The sequence below is a fragment of the Amblyomma maculatum genome, chromosome 6, assembly GCF_055883805.1.
Source record: "Amblyomma maculatum isolate TAMU_Amacu chromosome 6, ASM5588380v1, whole genome shotgun sequence".
NCBI lineage: Eukaryota > Metazoa > Arthropoda > Arachnida > Ixodida > Ixodidae > Amblyomma > Amblyomma maculatum.
The window spans coordinates 87,017,614-87,038,505 of record NC_139349.1 but is presented as its reverse complement, the minus strand read 5'-3'; the positions used below and the strand labels follow the sequence as shown (position 1 = coordinate 87,038,505).

At 47.2% G+C, this 20,892-nt stretch overlaps 1 protein-coding gene across 1 annotated transcript; it reads right to left on the bottom strand.

The window, feature by feature from the left end:
- Positions 1-14,609: 14,609 nt before the first annotated feature.
- On the bottom strand, positions 14,610-16,049 carry LOC146186211 (D-lactate dehydrogenase, mitochondrial-like). The gene has a single exon (XM_084608001.1). It carries the CDS (start codon positions 16,047-16,049, stop codon positions 14,610-14,612), a length of 1,440 nt encoding a protein of 479 aa, XP_084464127.1.
- Positions 16,050-20,892: the final 4,843 nt, after the last annotated feature.

The following is a 20,892-nucleotide window of genomic DNA, read 5'->3' as shown; positions in this document are numbered from 1 at the left end:
TAGTGATAATGTGATAATGTGATAATGATAGTAGTAGCGATAACCATGACGGTACATTTGGTTGATAATGTTGACACTCGCGCTTGTGATGAGGACGATAGTAGGGATAAAAATGACAATTCAGTTGATAAAACAGTCCTGTAAAGTAGCTTCCACCATTTCCGCTCTTTGGAAGAAGTAAGTGCAGTCTTGTAACTTTTTCATAATACGTGGTTCACATCCTTTATCTTCTGATCAAGTCCAACTTTCTTCGACATCACTTCTAACTGCGAAATAAGTGGAAGATGGTGTCATGACGTCTTGGTAAAAAATAGCCTAACGTTGAAAATTCTAGAAAAACTTGCTTGTAACGTCTACTCCTGCTCTTGCACTCAGCATTTAGGGCTTTCCTAGAAAACCAATAGTCTGCGTATTTGACAATAGACTGAAGAAAAACGCCAACGTCCCACAGGAAGATATCTGCACGTAGCTATAGCGCATTAAAAAAAAATTGCAGGAAATTTTGGCCATAAAATAATTCTCTCTTTCACAAATCCACTCATTCACTTTTCTGTGTGTAATAGAAACCACTGCCGCAGCCATACTAGTTTAAACGGAATCCTTGCTTTGTGCGCATTCTTTAGTTATATCCGGGACTTCATGCTATCTGGCAAAGCTGCCGAGTTGGCTGTAGTAGAGGGTAAGCAGCGGCGCTCCCTGACTGGACGAAGGGTTCCGTGCAGAGCGGATGTGCGGCATTTCTCTGGAAGGAATTTGCCCAAGAAGGCGGCGGTGATCTGGTCAAAAAGTATCGCGCGCAAGCGGCCACCACATGCGCTCCGTTGCCGTTCTGTCACGAAGGGAATTATCGCGCTAACACCAGTATTTGCCACGATGTTGACGTTTTTTATTCCATCTAAGTACGTAACTGATTATCATTAATTGATTATAGAGGGCTAGCAATTTAATTACCTGGAATATTACCGCCTTAAATGTACTCTAAAAAGCATCGATTACTTTCAAAGTTACGGGAGAGTGCAATTTATTACAAGTATAAATTACTTGTAACGCGTTACATGCAACATCATGCAACATCGAGCAGCACTGTGGGCTTTTCCCAGCTATTAAATCACTTTGACATTCATCTTAGTTGCGATATACTATACCGGATGGTTATTTTTTTCCGGGGGTGGAAAATTTTTTATAGAAACCGAACGCGTTTCAGACTCATTTTAGTCTTGGAGCGGTATTGGAGGCTACGGCGGGTACCAGATGAGAGGAAGAGAGCTGTATTTAGTTTGCCTGTTAACTACGTAAAATGATATAAATTTCTTGGTTTGTAATGTATGTTGTGTTAGCTGAATTTAAACTCGTTCTCCAAGGTATTCCCGAGAAGAAAAAAAATTAAAGAAAACTTCTAGCGCTCCTTGCTACTACAGACGCAGAAATTTCCCTCCGATAGTGGCTTTCCACCGTAACACAACGAAACAGCGGCTGCGAGAGAGTCTATTGTAGATTGCTCCGTGCAGCGTTTTTGAGTCCCAATGCTGGCGTCTCTTGAAGTTCAGATTGGAGCTCGGGTGTATAGTGTATAGTAACTCCACTTCACCTGCGGCTTCTAAGCTTTGAAGCCGGGTTTCCTGCTAATTCGTCGTGCGAATTGCGTGGAGAAACGGTGGCGTAGAGCGAGGCCAAAGCCAAACTGACACCGCCGCGCGCCAGTCTGGTCCTCAAGCGACGCCAGCAGAAAGACACAAAGCGCCTCGTCACAACTGAGCGGAGCGACCTAGGTCAGACGAGCTTTTCAAGGTATTTCGTTAGCTGAGCGATTAAACCATTCTTAAATAAGACAATATAGGCCCCGAGTTTTAAAGAATCTGAAACAAGTTCCCCTTTATAAATATTTTAGACCACCCCGCTGCGGTGGATCAGTGATTACGGCGCTCGTCTGCCGAGTCCAAGAATGCTTGATCGAATCCCGGCCGCGGCAACTGCTTTCCTATGGAGGAGGAAAACAAGGAACCCGTATACTGTGCGATGGCAGTGCACGTTCAAGAGCCCTGGACGGTAGAAATTTTGGAGCCCTATACTGGCGCTCCTTCGGGAAGTTAAACTCTATAAACCAAACCAAATTATAAGCATTTCGAAAGCCCCCCCCCCCCCCCCCCTGCTTTTCTCCCGAAAAAAAAAAAAGAATATACAGAGGCGTTAAAGCGAGTACATTTTAATGCTACTTCCGGCACGAGAGATACCATTCCTGCGCGAATGGCTAACAGCTGCCCACTACTCCGCCTTCCGGATATGACAAGCCAACTGTCCGGCTCTTTGAACAAATTATAAATTAAGTTCAGAGTTCCGGAGCTAGTTTTCCGAGACCCTGCCGTGATCTGGAAGTCCACTGACATTGTAAAACACGCACTTTTCTCCCTGCATCGAAATAGAGAAGTCGCAACCAGGATCGAACGCTCGACATTGGGACCAGCAAGCAAATGTGCCCTTTCGGTTAAAAAAAAAAAATACAGTGTGATTAGGCGGGACCTTAGAGACGCATGAAATTGGTGCTGGGATGATGGCTTCACTGTTACACCCATGGATGACTAACTGATCAATGGAAGCAGGAGGAGGGCATGTGTCATTTTTAACACGAGGGACCGTCTTCAAAACTGGACCGCAAGAAATTACTTACCATTACCAGCACGCTCGAGAACATGCGACCAGAATTCAGGAGAGTTTTCTCAACCAAAATAAGACAACAGTGAGCAGCGCTTAATCACTCAAAATGAACAATGAGAGTTGATCGTTCTTGAATACACTGAAGTAACTGTGGCATCCGTGAGCATTAAATAACCAATCGCTAATTCTCACTTTTTCGCTTGCATCTCAGAGCTCGTGTCTTTCTTGTCGGTAATTTGGCGAAATAAAAAGGAAAAATTCCTGCATGCCTGCTTCTCTCGATGATAATAAACCATAAACAAAAATCGTGAATTCTGTCATCTTTTTCAGCCCTGCTCTAGGGCGTTATGTTGAAAACAGGTGTCGCTTGCTTAGGGAGGAAAAAAAAAAAACAGAAGCAGTAATAAGTAGCTCGAAGTGAAACAAAAATAGGAAAACAATATCTTCGTGCCATTGCCTTTCATATATCGGTAAAACTTCTGGAAGTACACCTTAATTTTTTCAGTCACGTTGAGCTTTCCGATGCGAACTTATCTGTTCTTCCACCATGCCAAAGACAAAGTCGGAAGACAGCGGAACAAAGAAATGTTGTCTCCTAGTTTCTCTTAATTACGACAAAACAACCCTGCCCACGGTTGCCAGGATGCACCTTTTCTTTCCGGGCGTCAATAAGGCGCAATTCCAGTTCGCAAAGTACCTCTGCTGCCTAGATTTAATTAACGCTGGCAATGTTACCAGAAACAACAAAATTTGTACTTTCGCAAAGCACGCACTCGTCTCTCAAACGTTTGCTTGGATAATTCGAATCCGCAAGCAATAGTGCCACCTGGCATGTGCCGGCCACTGCGAACGTTACAACTTGTTATCTGAGTCAAAGTTAAATATAAACAATGCTTACGTGTTTTCCTCTCCTGGCATTATGCTTAAACAAGTATATGTACGCCTGAGGCGCTCCGACCAGTGTCTGGTGCCTCTATGTTGCGAAGCTCCTCTCCACAATTGCTGCACACGTGTACCGATCTTTCTCATCAAGTCAGAATCCAAGCAGTCTGTCTTGAATAGTTCTTTCACTTACTTAACAGGTTGAACCAATACAATCAGCATATTTGCGCTTTTTGAAAAACAACGACTCTAGCAATAAAAACCGCAGGGATTTCAGGCTATATCAGTAAGATGTTGGCTGACAAGTATGACGTTGCCTCATTTCTTTCTTTGCATGATCCCTCAACGGCGCCTTTGGTGCCTCGGCAAGCAATTAGTTATGGCTGTCACTATTGCTTACCTCCTGAGATTTTGCCAGTCCCGTTACGCTGCTGTGAGTATGGTCCCGATTGAGGAAAATAATAACTCATGAGCATCTACACCTCTGTGCAGCTGCAACAAGCAGTAAGTGCGCCATCGCCTAGAATGCCGTCATGTGGCCAGAGAAACTTATCGGGAAACAAGACGAGAAAAGGGCGTCGGCCTTGCTACCAAGCCTGAAGATCATGTCTGAACCGTGATTAGCAGAGATGACAACCAAGCGGAAAAGGCCGCCTTGGCTGACAGGGCTAACCGGCGTAAGTCCAGCAGATGCAAGAATAAAAATCTTGAAAAGTTAGAGTAATTGCAAACAACGCAATGGCAGCACGCAATTGCAATGAATGTGGCCGCGTTTGAAACTCCGTACCCTGCTTTGTGCACCCACCTGCGACCTTTATTTCATATTAACCTCCCTCGGTTAAGTTTAGCTGAAGCCTGTTGGAGGGAAAAATATCAAGCTGCTGAAACTTGTGCGGGAAAAAAATAAACGCACGCTGCGTATATAAAGGGCTAAAAAACAAAAACCGCTAACAGCCGCCAACAGGTTTCATATTTTGTATGGATGGTAGAGCCAGCGAGAGAAAAAATTGTAGATGTTCACCTCTTTAACAAAAACGAATACATATGCGAGAGTATCCTTCCTATTTACAAGTACTGATACGACGCACCTACCAAACAACGAAACTTGTTTTCGTGTTGAACGGTCACCCTCGTGAGTTGATGAGTAAGCGGCTCAGATAAAGGATAAAAGTATCTTGCGCCTTACTTACGTCATGGCTGGGGAATAAAAAAAGATGAAAGAAAAAAAGACACCTGTGCTCAGTGCCACCCATTCTTCACCTCTCTTCTGCGGGGAAGATGCCATTACAAGGGATACAGTTCTACACAGTGAACTAGGCCTAAACTATACTTCACAACAAATTCAATAAATAATTTAGAAATAATAAAAAGCTATTTAAAAGATATTGATATTCTCCTATAACATGATTAAAATTTCCTGCCTAACGCATTTTAGTTGCAATCAGATACTAAATCATGGTAACAAATTTCGACATTACTTACTATATGAAAACCCACGACGTAGACGATACCATTTTTTTCTTGTTGATAGATTACAAAGCTCGTCTTCTTGCCGCAATGCACAGGCCCCAGTCCTAGTGTAGCATAACAGTTGATGTGCTCACAACGCACATGCCTTCAATGCTTTTTATACCTATGGCTTTGAATTCATATGAAAACATTTTGTTAACGCTGTTATCGATAGGTGATCAATGATGATATAAAGATACCCTGCTTCGAGTGGTTGTTGTCTATAAGCTGCGCTGACTGAATCACCTAGTTCCGGCGGTTTCCAAGAATGACCTAATTTCCTAGAAAGAACGTGCCATCCGAACGCTACCACCCAGTACTAGATCCTAAATTGTACCAGGCTGTTAATACAAGCCCCGCTGTGTACAGGCCATTCCTAAGTGAAATGACGGCTTAAACGTTACCGCGTTGGTTTTCGTGTTCATTCTCCTGTTTCGTTGGTTACTTTTTGTTCCCTGCCAACCCGAAGCTGAATCATTGCGAATGCGCCCGCTGATGCAATTCTCTACGCATGATATCGCTAAATATAATAATTTAGTAGGGGCCGAAGAATTAGAACAATGAAACTATACTCCCAGACTCGTTCCCTTCTCATGTCTTGTGAATCTTCACAGTGTTGTCATAAGGAAGCAAAGAGAAAAGAAAAGGCTACCCAGACCCTCTTTCATTTAAAATATTCTATTGGCTCACGAATGAACAATGTTGCGCATAATCATTTGTCGTATTAGCGAATGATAAAATGCAGGTGGGCATGCACTCCAACGCGTTGCATCCAAATTTCAGCTCTCTCAATACTAGCGATTTGGTCATGCGTCACTTGTAGCTAAAAACCGCAATGAAGATCATCAGGATCAACTGCACTTCATTCGCTTCAACGAACAGGTTCACGATTGTGCTGTTAATGTAAATGGGTTGGGAAGCGCTTAGCATACTTTTTCAAGACTATATACCCGCTTCAAAATGCAAATGACAGACCGCAGATATAGAACAGTATGTTTTCGTAATAGTTCATTTGTTAGCCGCTCAGTAGGTGAGATAAATAAGAGCAAATTTTAGCGATTCCGTATACAGCGCATTAGTCGAGCGTAGCGTGGAGCATGGTCTAGATGACAGTGGGGCGCCGGGTTAGTTCGTTTCATTAAACAAAAGAAAATAGCCACGCTTTCATCGCGATAGCGCACACTTCCGCGAAAAGTGTCGCAAAAAAAATAAAGATACGAGTGCTTCCGTTATTCGGCTCCAAAACCAATGTATGTATACGTGCCGTTTTGTCAAAAGTAACCAAGCAGCATGTTTTGTTTCTTACTTGCATTAGAAAGGCAATAAAACTTCCCAGACAATCGCAACTACTTAAGAAGTGAGGATAGGCTCTGGTCTTAATTTTTCGCCTATTTAAAGCTTCAGATATCGAATGAATTTACTGCCACACGACTGAGAAGCAGACCCTGCTGCCTGGTTACTTTTGGCCAAGACGGTGCATATACTGCCGATGCAAAGATTCCGAGCTGAGTAGTAGTTACGCGTGTCTGGGCGAGAATTTATGCCCGGCGCACGTCGTTTCTGAACCTCTGATAACGTCTGGGAGCCTGGCAAAGCTTCGACGCATAAGCAGAGACAAACACAGACCTGCGCGCTCGAACCCACAAGCAAAAGAAACCCTAACCGCATATGTCACACATGTATTTTTTTTTCTCTAAAGTCTTATATCGAGAATTTTTCCAAACTATGTCAACTAGTCATACATCATCATCAGCCGGACTATACCCACTGCAGGGCAAAGGCCTCTCCCACATTCCTCCAATTAACCTGGCCCTGTGCAAGCTGCACCCACTTTACCGCTGCAAACTTCCTAACCTCATCCGCTAACCTAATCTGCTACGTTTTCCTTCCCTTGGAATCCAATTTATTACCCTAAGCGACCATCGGTTGCCCTCTCTGCCCACTACATGCTGTGCCCATGCCCGTTTCTTTTTGGTTTCCACTAGAATGTCATTGAGTTATTTCTCTGACCCACTCTGTGCGCTTCCTATCTGTTAGCGTTATACACCTACTATTTTTCGTTCCATAGCTGTCTGCGTTGTCCTCAACTTAAACAGAACCCTTTTCGTTAGCCTCCATGTTTCAGCCTCATAGGTGAGTACAGGTAAGACGCAGCTGTTATACTTTCCTCTTGAGCATTACTGGCGGAGCGTCGGATTGCTGTTATCAAATTTCAATCTCATTATTGTGCCTCCTTCTTCAAATCCAGAATAGTTCGAGACCTTACTATTCTGTTGTCACTGCATCGCACCTTTTCGATCATCTCTACACCCTGCACTATACAGAGATTAGAACACAGTATGAAGTGAATTAGATTTTTAAATTACCCGTTAGGACTTCCCCACGTCCACATCTGGTTCTACCGTTTGCTGAAGAAGGTATGCATGATTCATGAGTTATTGTGATCTGCAAACTCGACTAATAAATGCCCCTGCTACTCCTAGAGCCAATACCATAGTCACCTACTGCCTGGTATAGCCTGGTTATTGCCTACCCTGGCGTTCAAGCCACCCAATTCATTGTCGATTCTGCATATTCGTGGACGTTTTCAACTGCCTGCTCACCGCAACTGCAAGCAGGCTCGTGGGCCGATACAGGCTTCAGTTTGCACCGCTTATTGTACTTAATTACGATGCACGGTACCCTCTCATTAATGCTATAGAACTCGTCTGTGTTACAAGTTATATTGCCGTGAACCGTTAATATATTTATTTCTTGTTGTCTTTCTTCAACAGCCGCCGGCGAGAGAACTTATCTCTCTTATTCTATAGCGCACGGATAAATTCTGCATTCTTTGTTTCATGGTCGTTGTCACGAGATGCAGATTATTTTCCTTGTCGAGCAAGATGCGTCGAGACGTATTCGAAGATTACAGCTTCGAAGATTCGAAGATTTAACAATGTTCCAGGTTATGCTAATCCCCGTTTGCGGCTTTCTCTAGATTTTTATTTGTCGCCTTTAAATTGAGCGTTCACGGGCGCGATGGGTATTCGTAGTTAGACAACCGTTGAGCGCGACAGCTGCTTTCGACGCCACCTTGTTGCTTTATTCTGTTGCGGGCGCAAGTCAGCCCGATAAAGAGCCTATTCTAGTGCAGCACCAGTCTCCTTGTTGATTTGCGGCTACCGGGCTTATCATCACTGGGTGACAATTGCTTATTGACAAGGGACCCTAATGCGCTAGTACTCGTGTCTCCGTTAAACCTCGATAGCACAATACATTCCCGCCGCTTACCACAGTATATGCCTCGTTTGGCCTCCTAACCTAAGGCCTATAATGTGTCATTTCATTCCAGCTAGTTTCTCGAACCGTCCTGCTAAACTAGCCTCATCAGCTAGGGTTCTAACGTTAAACTTTGCCAGGGTGAGTTTCCAGTGGCGGCCTGTCCAGAGGAGCCAGTTATTATTAGCACCTTCCGCTGCGTCACAGGTCTGACCGCCGCCGTGGTCAGTTGCTTTGCAACCGCTTTGGAACTCAGAGCCAGGGATCTAGCCATACTAGCCATATAGTGCCCGGGAAACAAGAGAGCATCAACAAAAATGCATGACTATTTCCAGGAAAAAAACGATGTGTTGCAGATGCAGTGCATGAAAAGGAGAAGCGACGCACCAGAATTGTTACTTTTTTTCCCTTCAACATATACGCATATCTCTCGTAAACTCTCGAACGATATTTTGACCCGAAATATATTCTTTGTTGTTGTTGTTGTTTTTTTTGCACTTCTACTAAAAAAGAAAGCGTTACCTACACTAAGACCTGAAACTCTTTATGGGCTTAAAGATATGGTTTGACTGCCGGTTTATTTATACAGCCATATCAGCGCCATGCCCAATGGCAGATACACATAATAAAGGAGACAAATGAAAACATATAGCTGGAAAAGGCGACGAATACCGATTCTTCATAAAGGTCAAGGAACGCATTTGAAGATAGACCATCTGACAATCAGAGCTGCCTGCAATGCGGTCCCACTTCGGTTATGACACATTTCTTTGCGTCCCTGGAGCGCATGGGGCCGTTTGCCGACCATTTAACAAACATAGGAAATATCAAAGTACACTATTCGTACGTGCGCCTTCGAGAACAATTTCGACAACGCCATGGCCACAAAATTTTTACACCAGACATTATTCCGTGAACGAAGTTGTCCCTTTCAAAACAAAGTTTCGCCTTGAACGCAAAGTATTAAGCGTGACCCTCTTAACGTTCTCTTTTCATTGTGTGCTGACTAAACGCAACTTTCGCACCAGCTAGTATTTAAGAGCTATATTGTAATTTCTATTTTAATTCTTAGTTATACTGTTTTTAATATCTTCTTCGATATTCAAATAAAGCCATACTGCAAACGACACTGCCTCATCAACACGGGAGGCAACGTCGTGCACTCCTCTCTGCTGCGCGACGTCTCGCATTGCTTTTTGGCAGTGAGCATGTCAAGTCCTTTTCATCATCAACTGAAAAATACTTGGCAAATTAATTGCTGAATGGCGATCGTCTATTTATTGATGTGCGAGTAGTTACCCATAAACTTGAAGTCTATTTTTAAGCAAGGTTATCGCCCGATTCATTGAGAACAAAGATTACGCTGCGTCGTTGGTTACATGCGGGGCGTCAAAGCTGAGAAATCGGCAGCAAGTCCCAACGTCGAATAGGTCATCATTTTTCACCTCTCTGATTGTTCACTACTGACACGTTTTCTTAATTGGACGACCATTTGGAAAGCACGTCAACATGTGGTAAGGCTAGTGTTACGTTTACGCTCGCTGCGTACTTCTATCTCTTTAGAGCAACTTTCAAAGAACCACACGAAGGAAACGGCATAGCACTAGGTTTTGTCATGATCCATTAACTGACTATCATAGCTGAATTGACTCGAGTTTACCATTAATGAGCAAAATAGAGCTAACTTTTGGTAGCAGACGTTCACTACCCGAACAGCACGTGTACGCCTTACGACGACAGTCGTTCTTGGCCGTGCTTGAAAATTACACGGCATTGACCGGGACCGAACTTTGATGGCCGCTGCATGACAGCCTCTGGGCCTCGCATCGTAAATAGAACTGTGAAACTTTGATACCTCGCTAATAAACGTTAACCCCTTAGACGTACGAGGGCAAATCGGAATTCGGCAACGAAGGAATGACTGCGGCTGCTTACAAATCGGTGGGGAAGAAAGAGATGTTATGTTTTCAGTTGTGCCGCTTTTTATTTCGACGGAGACAGATGGAAGTATTTCTAGAAAGATGACGACTAAACGAGACCGGATCAGATAAAAAAGCAAAAATGAAAGCAGAGCGTTGTGATAAAGCTATTCATGGCTGGCAGGCAGGCATCAAAGCGGTGGCGTTCTGAATGGAGGGAAGGAAATTTTGGGGTTTGTTTCAAACAGAGCTAAATTTGTTCAAGCTCGGCACTGATCAAGGCTGAGGTCGCTCGCATTTCGAACACTGAATCTCAATTTGATGTCTAGCTGCCGACCTTGTAGTTTACTACGGCATATTTTTACTACCTATTGCCAATCGCTTCATTTATGAGGGCGGCGACCCGATACAAAGGAGACGGCCGACGTCATCATCGGCCTTTAGTAGCAGCTTTCAGGAGGAATTTGTGGTGTTCGCCCGTTAAAAGTTCAAAGGCATGAAATATAGTTCAATACAGTCGAATTCAATATGCGCTGTATGTTCAGTGATGTGCAGAAATAGCCTTGCGTCAGAGCAAGAACCTGGACTCAGATAACTGAACGACACGAAACAACCGTGTTGGCGTGCAAGCTTCTTGTTCAAAAGTTAGTGAACTAATGCCTTACTAGTACTTATTTTCAGCTTCCATACAAGACACGCCAATTCACCGACTGATTTTGCCCCTCACAGTCGGGCACCAAAATCAGCTGCGTATCCATTGTTATAGGGAATTTGCATGAAGCGATGCATGCTGGGTAATCAGCCAGGCGCAGATCACTTTCGAAAACCGGAGGTCTGAGAACGCTATGAATAGCAAATGAGCAGTAAAAAATTAGTTAGGGTTCAGCTATGGCTAACCCTAGTTGAATTGCTGAAGTAATTACGGTTGAAGCTTCTTTTGCCTGCTACATTATTCCCCTATCACGCCCTATTAGTCTAAGATGCTACCTTTTTGGGGACACTTAAGCTTATCCTTTAAGGGTATGACGCGAGAGCGTAAGCTACCAGCCCACATGTAAAGCCACGCTTTAACCAAGCCGGTCCTGTCGTAGGGGTAACGAGAATGCAAACGGTTCTGGCAGACTGATTGTGATATCGCACCTCCATATGAAAGGAGCGACACGAGTTGGCAGCTCCTGTCCGTGGCATAGGGTAACGTAAATTCAAATGTCATGACAGGCTGATTTTTTTATGATGAGACCGTAGCTACGCCTCGTCACGGCGTAGCTGCGGCCACCCGAGGTCCCGCTTTGGCTGTTGTAGTGCTGCTTTCGCAACAGAAATTCACAGGCTGAACAACGCTAAACCGTACCATTTATGTGGCGCTTCTCCACTTACTCGTTCCCTATCGGTTAATCTTCGTTTGATAAGAATGAAATGAAATGAAGTGGTATGCACTCACCTGATGTGCCAGCAGTAAAAAACGAATCGGCAAGGAAACGCTCAGCGCAATCCAACGAGCCCTGGGAGAAGCGCTTCGCATCAATGTGGGTCTCTTTCTTCTTCGCACGCTTCTAAAATTTTCCCGCGCGCGAGCGAGCGAATATTGAAATTTGACGTTATAATTTTGTCTGTGTATACCATGTCACGCATAATTGTCAAAAACGCTCTGAAAAATATGTTTTGCGATGTCTGAAGTCCATTTATTTCGCTCGAGTTGAGCTGTCACAAATAGATTAAGGCCACAGGCAAAACCTATTCTTCTAAACTAAAGAATGTTCTGCATTATTTCTGGAATGGACCGAACTGGCTCGTGGGAAGTCATGAGATTCAACGCAGAAGTGCTCACCGCTGAACGTGCAACCACGTACTTGGTAGCGTCTCATGATCGCTTGGATCAGAACTACGTGATCTGTTCTACTGCGTAAGCAATACTACGCCAGGTTTCATCCCCTCTCGTAAACCCGGCCAGTAGCCACGTTTGACCTTTAGAGCGACCGCAGATGGGGCCCCTCTTCAAGCCATCGGGTAAACCCAGTCGGTAGCCACGCCACGCCGAAGAAGAAGAAGAAGAAAGAACAGAAAAACAATCTACGTCGGCTTTTCTTACGCAACCTACCGGGTTAAACTGCAGCTAAACCCCAGCTATTTTTTTTTTCTTTAACTGCCCAGACGGAAAAAAACTACAGAAAATTTTCTGTTGTCACGAGGTAATTTCTGTGCGGTTTTTGATGACAGACCTGTTCTGAACACAGAGCGTTCTGCAGTAACATCAGAAATTTCTGTAGTTACAACCGGAAAGTGCTACAGAACTACAGACAACAGAACTAGACAACAGAAAAACTATACAGAACTACAGAAAAGTACTACGGAACTACAGAAAAATCTGACGTTTACGACAGAACTACAGAATATTGTGTCGTATTTTTGACCCGGTTCTGTAGTTTTTTTCGACTGGGCAGTCATCGAACTGAAGGCCTAATTGGGTTTATGGAGTTTAACATTCCAAAGCAACCTAGGCTACAAAGGGAGGCGTAGTGGGCAGCTCTAAATAATTCCGACCGCCTGCCTAACATACACTAACATCGCAAGGAACACGGGCATCTGGTGATTCGTTTCCATTGAAACGTGGCCGTCGCGGCCGGAATGGAACCGCAGTTCTGACTCGACAGTCAAGCTTGGCAACCTCTAAGCCACCATGGCGGGGCTAAAGGCATGAAATAAGACGTAAACGCAACCGTTAAAGTTAAATAACGAATCAGTACGTTAATAAAGGGAAATAAAAAGGTTTACAACGCTTCTGGTTGCAACTAATCAGGCGCATGTCACTTAATCTCCGAGAGGATATCGCCGCGAGATCGACCTAGAGGTGGCGCCACCGTCACTCCGGTAGTGTGGATCGGCAGCCAGTGGCGCTCGCAGAAACGTACGCTGCGTACGCTCCCGGGACTACGCGGCGCGCTGAAACCTGGCGCAATATTCCCAACGCAATAAAATCAGCCTGCCATGGCGTTTGAAATCACGTTACCCCTATGCCACGGGCAGGAGCTGCCAACTCGGGTCGCTCCTTTCACACGGGAGGGTGATATCAGAATCAGCCTGCCAGAACCGTTTACATTCTCATTATCCCTACGACACGCAGGCACGTAGAGGAATAAGGTAGCAGGCAAAAGAAGCTTCCGCCGTTGCTTTCGGAATTCAACTAGGGTTAACCAGAGATAAACCACAACTAATTTTTCCTTACTTCCTCTTGCGCTCTTTGAGATGGGTTGTGACTTTACTACATTTTACCTGCTACAGGAGGAGAAACGGAGAGGCGTCCGTGTGCTGTGCGATGTCAGTGCACGTTAAAGATCCCCAGGTGGTCAAAATTACTGCGTAGCCCCCCACTACGGCTCCTCTTTCTCTCTTTCCGCTTTCACTCCCCCTCCCTCCCCCCTCCCTTGCCTTACGAAGTGGTTCAGGTGTCCGCAGAAACAAGTGTAACATATATTATGCCCCTTCCTGCGAACCAATTAAAAAATTACGTGGGTGAGATGTACGGGCATTCGAATGCATGTTCTTGCGTTTTTTGTACCTCCGCGTTTTTGCTCCCTCGCTGCCCTTCGTAATGTGACTTGATGTCCAGCATAGCTCATGGATACCGCGGTGGTATGCGGGCGTTGTGACGTTCTGGTAATCAATATTGTCGCGTTTCCTGGCGGTTGGCGCGGCTTCCACATAGAAACAGGCCATGTAAGTACTAAAGCCCATATGCAGTACTGCTCACCCCTTTTATACTTTTCTATACATTTTACAGTTTGTTACGCTTCGCTTTGCTTTGATATAAAACGTTATCATGCATTTGATTCAAATCTGCATTATTTAATTTATCAATTGAGTGCACGTTAAAGAACCTCAGGTGGTCATAATGTCTGGATTCCTGCACTACGGCGTCTCTCATAGCCTGAGTTGCTTTGGGGCGTTAAACCCACAAACCAACGAACTAAATTGGTTAGCAGGAAACCAAAGGCGTAGTATCTGTCTTATGTTTTCCGTTGACACCTGAACAAGGTGGGGGAAGAAAGAAGATGAACTCTGAGCGAAAGCTGAACACCTGGGGATCTTTAACATGCACTGACATCACACAGCACACGAACACCACTCCGTTAACTCCGTTTCATCGCGTTATTCCGTTATCTCAACGGGGATGCTTTTGATGGTGATGGGCCTTTTCCCTTTGTATCAGGCGGTCACAATGAGTGTGTCCTAGCCTATACATCAGTTGAGGTTAGGGCACCTTGTTTTTCGGTTGCAAAGAAAGCATTCGCTTAATTTTAATCAATAAATGACCGACTGCTGGCCGACGAGTGGACATGGCGCTTGCCCTTAACCTGTTCGACACCGGAGTCCACCGAGAGGCAGCATTCAGACGAACAGCTTCCCCGGGTTCATTAGGCCTTTGGGATCGATGGTTTTCTTGAGAGACCGCATCACGTTGATACCGGCCTCGCCGATCTCCCGACTCAGGATGCTGCGCTTGCCGATCCCGATACCATGCTCACCCGTTGACGTGCCGTCGAGATCGAGGGACCTGGAGGCCAGTTTGTCAGCGACATCCTTGATGGTGGTCCATTCCTTCTCATCGCTGGGGTCGAACAGCATCATGGTGTGGAAGTTGCCGTCGCCCACGTGGCCCACCACGGTAGCCAGGACGCCGTGGCGGTCAATGTCTTCCTTGGCCGCGCCTACGAGCGCAGGCAGCCTCGAGATGGGCACGCACACGTCCGTCACGTAGCACCGCGTGTTGGGCCGCAGCGAGCATGTCGCGTAAAAGATGGCGTGCCGAGCCTTCCAGAGCCGGTTGCGTTCCTCGGGCTCCCGAGCCCACTGGAACTCTGAGGCCCCGTTGGCCTGCGCCAGCTCCGTCACCGTCTCTACCTGTTCTCGGACGACTTGCTCCGAGGGTCCATGGAACTCAAGGAAGAGCGTGGGGGTCTCCTTGAAGTCGGTCTTGTTGTAGCTGTTGCACGCCTTGATAGTGGTATCGTCGAGGAATTCGATGCGCGCCACCGGCACGCTGCACTGCAGAGTCTGCACCACCGCTTCGATGGCCGCCGTCACCGTCGGGAAGGGGCACACGGCCGCCACGATCACCTGCGGCAACGAATGGAGGCGCAATGTGGCCTGAGTAATGATACCCAGCGTGCCTTCCGAGCCCACAAACAGGTTGGTCAAGTTATAGCCCGCCGACGTCTTGCGCGTGCGCCGACCTTTGCCGGCTGTGTTGATGACCGTGCCATCGGGCAGCACCACCTCGAGGTTGAGCACGTTCTCTCGCATAGTCCCGTAGCGCACTGCGTTGGTGCCGGAGGCGCTGGTCGCGCACATTCCCCCGAGTGAGGCATCGGCGCCAGGGTCGACAGGGAACCAGAGGCCCGTGTCGCGGATCTGTTGGTTCAGGTTGCGCCAAGTGAGGCCCGGCTCGACGACCGCGTCGAAATCAGTCGCGTGCAGGGCCACCAGCTTGTCCATCTGCGAGACGTCGATGCAGACACCGCCCTGCACTGCCTGGACGCCGCCTTCGAGTCCCGAGCCGCTGCCGAACGCCGTCATTGGTACGCCCTTCTGGTAGCACAGCTTGGCTGCTCGGCTTACCTGCCCGGTATCCTGGGCAAAGACGACGACTTCGGGTGCCGCTGGAGGGTGCGGTCCTTCATCGCGGCTGTGCTGTTCGCGGATGGCCTCAGTTGTGCTGACGCCCTTGGGACCGAAGATGGCCTCGAGCTCCCGTAACACGTCCTGAGACAGCCACCGCCTACTGCCATCCCTGCAGGGCAAGCGCCAAGGCACCCGCGACAGCAGCATGGCGGCGGCTGTAAAATTTGGGGGGAAGGGAGGGGGGGGGGGGGGGGCGCGGGCCCTCAGAGCAGCGTGACCTGGTGACAAATAGAGGAAACATGGTCAAAACGAATAAGACCGCATGTAAACCCCGCGGTTCTCGTCGCTTCTATGGAAGAATTTTTTTCTCTAGAATGTTTCTCTGGAAAGACGAAGATGCTATTTTGAGCAGTTGCGTTCCTCGTATTTTAAATCAATTATTAGAAGATCATTTACAAATCCTCCCCTTAGCATAATGTTAGCAATTGATACCTCTCAATTTCATGAAAAGACAGGCGTTGAAATATGCTGTCCACTCCTAGACAAAACTTCACTAGGCTAATCAACTCCGAGTCTCGCGTGTGTTCCGCCATTAGAAAAAGCCACCGCTGCGCATGCACAAACCACGTGACGTCACAGGAGGAGGAGAAGAAGAAGAATGATGCACTGCGCTAGGTTTTCCTGGCCAATCGCCCGCCGTGGGTATGTGCCATTTTGTCTCAGGTCATCATCATCATCATTCAAGCTGTCGGCGTGGCACGATGATACCGCATGCCGGGAAAGAGAAGAATGACAGGAGACGAGGCGTCGGTGTGGCAGGATTGCGCGCAGCAATTGGAGAACACATGCGGGGTCGCCGCCATGGAGGAAGAGAGAGGGACACCCTCGCCGTCACACAGGAAGAGGGGGGAGGAGGGTATACGCAGCGACGAGCGGGGGCGGCAAGAGCGCGTGCAGCAATCCGATAACGCGTGCGGTTACCGCCACGGAAGATGGGGCTGAAAGGGGGACGGAGCTGGTTACGAGGCCGACGCCGCGAAACGCAGAAACGGGCGCCAGAGAGCTAGCTGCGCTCTAAAAGAGACGTATGAGTGACGCAGCAAGACGGGCACGTTTTACGTCTCACAAGAACACTATGACGATGAGTTTAACCATTTACGAAAAGTGGACGTTCACATTCGGGTTATTCAGCCTCGCTTCTCAGGCAATCCATTTGAAAGTGTGTGTATAGTGGGCCAACTACGCCAACGAATCACAAGCTAAGTCACGGAATCGTCGAAACTTTTCGCTTCTGATATCCAGGCTTAACCAAGCTAAACCACCACCAATTTTTTTTAGTGTGTCTTCCGGATTTTACCCCAATTTTCCAGGCGGAGTTACTAGCGGTGGTGCTTGCTCTGTGCAAATTAGACCCACCATACTCAAGAGTGGCTGTTTTACAGACTCTTATTCCTCGTGCTTGTCGCTTCCAACGAATATGGGTTCGCCGATATTGAACACCTTTCTTTCATTGCTCCCCTCACATTTGAGCCTCATACATACAGTGTAAATACCCCACCACAGTAATGTGACAGTCAATGAGGTTGCTGATAGCCTAGCTAAAGAGTCTCTCAATGGCTCCGTGTCGCCTATCCTACCGGCAACAGCGTACATAACAGCAGCGCGATTTCTTAGGCGCTCCTTATTAAGCACGCTGTCTGGATCTATTTTAACATCGGTCGACTACCTGCATCTCAAGTATTCCTGGAGTAGGAAATCATGTCAATCAAGGCAGACTAAATCTTTTAACAAGGCTGCGCTGCCGTATTCCGCCACCAAATTTCCATATGCACAGGTCTGGTTTGGCGCTTACTCCCGTCTGCGCATTCTGCGGAGAACAAGAAACAATAGACCATTTCTTGCTATTTTGCTGCCATTTTACCATGATGAGGATACGGTATTTGGAAAAGCCGTTGCAACAGCAGGGTCCTAATTTCCAGATTTTATTATCGTTCGGTGCCACCATGCTTGGGTACAGCCACAGGTCTGTTTTTAATGCCATTCAAAACTTCCTGATAGAAACAAAACGTCTGCCTTTCTAATATGCTTTCAATTTTTAATCTGTAAGTACAGATCTCAGTGTTCTTCTACTGCGTGCGTTATTATCCTTTTATTTTGGTTTTTCCTATTTTACTTTCCTTCTCTACTCCACAGCAATCATTTCTCTTTTTTTTTTTGCGGTGTAATCATCCATCTCAAAATCTAATATCACTGCACCCCAATTCTTGGCCGATCCTCCTGTTTGGATATGTGCTATCAAATTAGTGAACAACAACAACCACAACGATGTTTCTCCGCACAAAGGCTTCAATCGACCTCTGTCCAATGTACTGCTCAGGATACTACCAGCAGTAATGACTAACGTATTTTTTTTTTTGCCCCGTCTCCTAACTGGTATAAGCTGGTCACTGACTCCGTTTTCTTGCATGCGGACCTTGCCAGGCCCTCGTACCGGACACAAGACTTCAGAGATTCTCTTCGGAATGCTGTGGGACTCAAGGAAATTAGTTCAATTGGCCAATTTCAAATGTCCCATGCATTGATGGTCACCTGCAAATCGCAGTCAAATGAGAAACTGGTGGTTTGCGGAGGTCTGGTTTTTAAGAGCCGTCGTTATGTCATCGTAGACCCAGAAACAAAAATTAGCTATGGCTTAGCTTGCGGTTAAACCTGGTGTTACGCGAGAGCTATCTGCATGGCTACTTATAGGTTCGGCTTCAAAGTGAAGACTGCTTTTGCACATAGTAGTTTACCCTATGATTTCAGCTTTAATTATGTCATAGGGGTCACTTTGACCACTAAAGTGTGATGAGGCGAAAGCCTCTGTCGCGCGGGATCCGAAGCCCTCCACTACGGCATATCTATCTGTTTTCACTACCGTATTCGGGATGACACGATAGCTTAAGCTAACAGACCACATATAAAGCCCCGCTTTAAAGGGCCACTGTCCTTTTAGGCGAAGGAGCCCAGTGTTTCGATAAGGTACCGGAGATAGTCTGTGCAAAATGCTACAGTGACACGCGCGCCGCAAAGCAACGAAAATACAAATCAAAGCTCTCTCATGCTCTCCTTCGGGAAGCCAGCTTCCCCGTTTCCTGCGCTGGCCCGTGGAGCCACAGTAATGACGTACTTCCCACGAACGACGTCCATTGGTCCGTCTCGCTGTCTGAGGGTGAAGGATGGGTGTCTACCGCTCGCTGTGCGCTTTTCCCTCGCCACGGCCCGACTGAACCCAGAGGCGCGCGTTCCCTCGCCCGTTTTCTTTTTTTTTTTTTTTTTTCGCGCAGGCGGAGTGCTACGCCCCACCTCCCGCCAAACGCGGAGGAGGAAGGGGAATTTGTCTTGCGGAGGCTAGACGACCAGGTAGGAGAGTGAAAAACCTTTGCGAGAGAATGGAAGGAGAGAAACACAACAGAATCGGGTGATTGGGGTGGCTATACCTGCGTTATTAGCAGCTCTTTTCAAAAACATTTTGCGGCCTTGCGTTCTGGGGGCGAAGTCTCACAGTCACCGGGGAAGAAAGTATTTTCGACCGGAGGGTAGACAGTGGGCCTTGAACCGAGCCGTATGTACGTGCCTGCGTGGCCTAGGGAAAACATGAGTTGTGACATGTTACGGAATGTTTCTTAACCCAAACTGCATGCGGTCAGCATGGGGCTTGTGCAACGAGTTCTTAGCCTTAATGCCAAAAGCACGGGCACCTCGTCCAGTTCATGTTCTGCGCGCCACCTGGATGTCCACCCAGTCGCCTCAGTGCTGCTGGTTACCGACACACCTCGGCGGCGCTGGTTACCACCACAACTTGAATGCGAAGGTTTTGGCAGCCTGATTGTGATATCATATGAAATGAGAAGCTCGAGTGGGCAGCTCGAGCCAAAAGTAATGTCAGCAAGCCCTACGTCCAGTAGAGTTCTCGGCCATGTCAGCTGCAAGCTACCGCCTCCCACGAATTCTTTTTCTTTTTCTTTCTTCGCTCTTTGGACAGGCGCGGACAGGCATCGGACAGGCAGGGTGAAATGGCGAGACTATGGCCAATGTAGCTCTCGCTACAAAGATGGTGAAATTGAAGCTTCTATGGCTTCCCGAGCGCTTGGAAGACGCCTTCATATGTGAGGAACTACAGGCGTACGGGAAGGTGACTTCCGATTTCAACGAAAAACTGGAAAGTGGTGGAAATGGAAGATTTTACAACGCTAGACCGGGATGCTGTTGTGTCCCTCGCTGAAGGAGTCGGCGTTGGCGACGTCCAACATCTTCTGACTGCTTGTGAAATACATAGTCTTGTTTTAATACCGGGCAGACCACCGCTATGCCTCCGGTGCAACCGCATTGGCACATTCGTAGGCAATGCCGTACGTTGCGCTGGGAGGACTGTCGGCGCTTCGGTCACCCCGTAGCAGTGTGCGTCGTTACTAATGCGGATAAGCTGTGGCATCATGTGTAGCCCCCTGACGACGCTCTACAATGGGCGCCACGGAAGTGCTTAACACGGCTGGTGTCCTTTCAGCCGCTATAGTGGACACTACTGACAGAGCTAGTACATCGGTGGTTCCCCAGGGTAGGGTGGCTCCAAGGACAGTGAGGAGAAAGCAGAGCATGAATGAAGTGAGAAGCTGATTTTGGTACATGGTGTGGCGCCTACCACCTGCTCTAATCTTCGCAAAAGTGCCGCTCCGGTCGCTCCAGCACCTGACGTCAATGCTGAGGAACAGCTCGCAGGTCAGGCCACTCTACCTGCAACTGAGGCCGTCCCTCCTGTTGAACAGCATCTTCATAAGCACCGGGTGCCTTGCGCATCTGACTCAAGTGTCGATGGTGATCCGGTGAGAGTGAAGCGTCGCCGCCGCCGGCGTGCGTCGCGCACGGCGCACAAGGAAAAGTGCCAACGTTCGCGTTCCCGCAGTCATGGAGGAGGTCTGCAGGCGACATCACCATCTCCGGACAGACAAATGCAAGTCTAGTTAGCACTTATGTGGTCACTATGGCGACTTCTGAGGAGCTTATGGCTGCA